This window comes from Protobothrops mucrosquamatus, unplaced genomic scaffold (genome assembly GCF_001527695.2).
Source record: "Protobothrops mucrosquamatus isolate PMUCROS unplaced genomic scaffold, P.Mucros_1.0 scaffold5258, whole genome shotgun sequence".
NCBI classification, from domain to species: Eukaryota; Metazoa; Chordata; class Lepidosauria; order Squamata; family Viperidae; genus Protobothrops; species Protobothrops mucrosquamatus.
The window spans coordinates 1,590-5,673 of record NW_015391125.1 but is presented as its reverse complement, the minus strand read 5'-3'; the positions used below and the strand labels follow the sequence as shown (position 1 = coordinate 5,673).

Below are 4,084 nucleotides of genomic sequence, written 5' to 3'. Positions count from 1 at the left end.
GACCCATCCCCTCTCCATGGCTTTGTATCCAAGGCTTCCTTAGCAATAGGATGGGAGACCCCCAGGATAGGGCAGGAGGAGGGGGCAAGGGGATGGTGAAAGGGCAGCAAGGCAGGACTAAGGCAGGACTAAGGCAGGACTTCCCTCAGACCCTCCCTCTCCCTTCCTTCCTTCCTTCCTTCCTTCGTTCCTTCCTTCCAAGTACAGAGTGGTGGGAAAATATTTGAGATGAGGGAAGGAGAAAAACAGGCAAGAAACGCAGCTGGGGAGGTGTCACCCTTCGTGAGGAGTGAAGAAATGCACCATCGCCTGGAAGTGGCCAACGAATGACCCTCGCCTCCTTCACATATCCGGGTTAGTGGGCTCACAGCGGGGCGATCTCCTCACAGCGCCGAGAGGTTGAGCCGGGCGGTGCGATGCTCGCCAGCTGTGCACCTTGCTGCCTGCTGAAACTGGGCAGGCTGGGGGCTAGGCAGCATTGTACTTCTCATCAGTTTCGTGCCACTCAGCTCTTGGTGCTGTGAGGAGAGCGCCCCGCTGCCTGCCGAAACCGGGCAGGCCGGGGGCTGGTCGTCGTCGTGCTTTTTTGGGGGATTTGCGCCACTGAGCTCAGCCTCTCGCCGCTATGAGGAGAGCGACCTGCTGCCTGCTGAAACCCCTCCCCCAGAGCCCATCAATTCAGATATGTGAAGTAGGAGAGGGCCATTTGCTGGTCACTTCCAGGCGATGGTGCATTTCTTCATTCCTCACAAAGGGTGATACCTCCCCAGCATGCACCCAGGGGGCGGGGCCGATGCGGCAGGGGCTGGTTCCTCGCTGTTTCCAGACAGCCTTGTGGAGCTAAGACTGAATGCGTTTCAACATAGATGGCCACCACGAAATTGTACATTGGCTCCCGGCTGGCCTCGGCCGGGGCCAAGGCAGCGGGGGCCGTTCCCTCACTGTTTCCAGGATGGCTTCGCGGGCCACATGAAACCACTTCGCGGGCGGCATCCGGCCCCTGGGGCCTTGTGTTAGACATGTCTGGTCTTTGGCTTTTGGAAAGTTTTCATTTGAAAGTAAACAGGCTTAATTGAAGGCTAAATCTTTTTGCGATTGCCGGAGCCTTTCAGTCTCGGATTGCAACATTGTGACAAGTGACACGCCTGAGGCAGCTTAAAGAGAGAGAAAAAAACGAAGTTTATGTGTTTCTTTATTTTGTGAGCCTTTCTTGCTTTGCACTTTAAGGGTACAGGGAAGGGATTGGGGGAGGCGGGGCATTCTTACTACACCGTGGAAGGAGAGCTCGGAAAGGAGAGAGGAAGAAGGGCGACCAGCTAGCCCGGGGGTCTAAAAACTTAGCAACTTGAAGACCTGTGGATTTCAACTCCCAGAATTCCTCAAGCAGCCACGACGGCTGAGGAATTCTGGGAGTTGAAGTCCACACGTCTTAAGAGGGCCACGTTCGAACACCCTTGAGTGAACCAGCACTGTTGCACACTAATAAACGTTGGATAAATTCATCGTACATTTGTCGGTGCAAACGGAAACGGGGTTCAGCCAAGGAACGGCCACCGAAGAAATTAAAACTGCTACTTTCCCCCCCTTTTTTCTACAGTTTGTCATATTTTATTAGATTGTAGAATAAGGCACAAAAATACAAAAGCAAATAGTAGGACACGGTGGGGAGGAAAAAAAGGGGGGAAGTGAGGGGGAGAAGGGAAAAAGAACAGAGTCCCTCCGTTGCAGTAGAAGGAAGCATTAACATTGAACCCCAATTTTTTACTTTTCCAGAGTATTATAAACTAGCCATTTCTTGAACAGCCAATGAATCTAATCAGTAAAACCCAAATTCCCCCCCCCTTTTTTTTTAGTCATCAAGTTTTTGACACCTTGCTAAGCAGTGGTGGTACTCAAAGACTGTCATGTCCTAAATGGGGTACAATCTGCGAAAAGGTTGAAAATCCCTGCCCTAAAGGAAAGGACACAACCAGGAAAGGTCCAGTCTGCTCTTGAAGTTCTCCTTGTCGGCCGCCAGCATCTCCTCCGTGTAACAAGGCGCACTCCGGTTCCTCTTCACCAGCTCATCAATCATCTCCATCAGCTGGGCCACCTGCGCCTCTCGCTCCGCCCCCTCGGCCTTGTTGTTGAAAGCCAGGTAGCGTTTCCCGCACAGGTACACCTGCTCCTTCAGGGTGCAGTTCCCCTCGGAGATGAACTGGTCGAGCGTCTTCCCTTCCAGGTCCTCCTTCCGGGTGAACAGGAGGATCATGTACTTCTTGGCGTTGAGGCTGAAGATCTCCTTGATCAGCTGAGCCACCTCTTCCTCCTCCTGGGTGAAACGGCCCGGGCGGATTACCTGCAGGATGACGTGCGGGCCCGGGGTGCAAAACTTCACGCACTTCTTCACTTCGGCCGCCGTTTCTGACTTGCGATGCCCGGTGTCGAGGAAGCCCGGCGTGTCGACCACCACCACCTTCCGGCCGCTCACCATCGTCTCCTCCCTTTGGCAACACTTGGTGCCGGAACCGAAAGACATCTTCGATTCGAAGATGTGGCCCCCGAGGATGGTGTTTCCCGTCGCGCTCTTCCCATTGCCGGTTTTGCCCATCAGGACGATCCTCCGTTCAGGACCTACAAGCCAAAGCAGGGAGGGGGGAGGGGAGAGAAGAAGGGGACTGGTCAGCAGCATTGGGAGGAGACGACCGGGCTGGCGCCAAGGGAGGCATCAAACAGGTTATCAGCCGTGAGTCCCTGCACACTCACGAGAGATCGACATTCAGCCCATCTTAATCTCCCCGTCATTTCCCCTGACCGTTAGTAGGTCAGATTTTTGTAGAGAGCTTAAACTTGCACTAAATCTTTATCTTCTCTATCTATCTCTATCACCTAATCTCTGTCTCTCTCTCTGTCTCTTTGTCTCTCTGTCTCTCTCTGTCTCTCTCTCTCTCTCTCTCTCTCTGTATCTATCTAATCTATCTGTATCTGTATCTGTATCTATCTGTCTTTCTATCTATCATTTGTCTATTATCATCTATCATCCATCCATCCATCTGTAGTAAGAGAGAACCAGGCTGTACCTGAGGGAGGCATCAAATGCGTCATCAGTCCTGAATCCCTCTGCACTCGCAAGAGATCTAAGTTCAGCCCACTTTGAATGCCTCTCCTATCTTCCGCTCATTTCCAATTGATCCGTTAGTAGGTCAGGTTCTTTTAGCGAAAACCCGAAGCTTGCAATTAATCTTGATACTCATTTGAACTGCCTGAATCTCCTGATTTTCCTGGCACTCATCTATCTATCTATCTATCTATCTATCTATCTATCTATCTATCTATCTATCTATCTATCTATCTATCTATCTATCTATCTATCTATCTATCAATCATCTAATCCATCAATCCATCCATCCATCCATTCTAATCCATCCATCCATCCATCCAACCAATCTATCATCTATCTATCTCTATGTATCATCTATAATTTCTCTCTCTCTTCTACGATTTATCTGTCATCCATCCATCCGTCCATCCATCGTAGGATTTCGTCATCAGTCGTAAATCCCTGCGCGCCTGCAAAAGATCTAAATCCAGTCCACCATGAATGCCTTTCTTATCTCCCGCTCATTTCCAATGGATCCGTTAGTAGGTCAGGTTCTTGTAGCGAAAACCCGAAGCTTGCAATACATCTTGATCACTCATTCGAACCGCTGGAGTCTCCTGATTCCCCCCCCCAGCGCTTGACGCGCAGAAGGGCATCGTGGCCTGTCCCTCCACCCAAGATAGCAGCTCCCACGCCTACCTCACCCCTCCCCACGCCCCCACCCCAGGGGCCAAGACTTTACCTCGGATGCTTCCAGCCATTTCCAGACAACGTGGCACGGCACAACACCCGGGAGAATCGTCTGGATAAAAAGAGAAACAAAAGTCAGCCGAAGGAGAGACCGTCTCGCTTGGTTATTATAGCCACCAGAAGACGCAAACAGGAATTGGAGGGGGAAGGGCTTAAATGAAGCCCACCCCCTTTCCTCACCCCCCCCCTTGAGGGTGACCCGTCTGGTCCTCTCCCCTCCTCCTTTTCAATCCTCCCTTCCACTCTTGTGGTCCC

General features: G+C 51.6%; 1 protein-coding gene across 1 annotated transcript in view; it reads right to left on the bottom strand.

Moving 5' to 3' along the window:
• Positions 1 to 3,876, bottom strand: part of LOC107299673 (GTPase IMAP family member 8-like) — a 16,863-nt gene extending 12,987 nt beyond the window's left edge. Inside the window, exons 1-2 of the mRNA XM_015829021.2 lie at positions 3,822 to 3,876; positions 1,954 to 2,613 (exon numbers count right to left, since the gene is read on the bottom strand). Of these exons, the coding sequence (XP_015684507.2) occupies positions 1,954 to 2,613; positions 3,822 to 3,840 (679 nt within the window). The 5' untranslated portion in view covers positions 3,841 to 3,876. The remainder of the gene's footprint in view (positions 1 to 1,953; positions 2,614 to 3,821) is intronic.
• Positions 3,877 to 4,084: the final 208 nt, after the last annotated feature.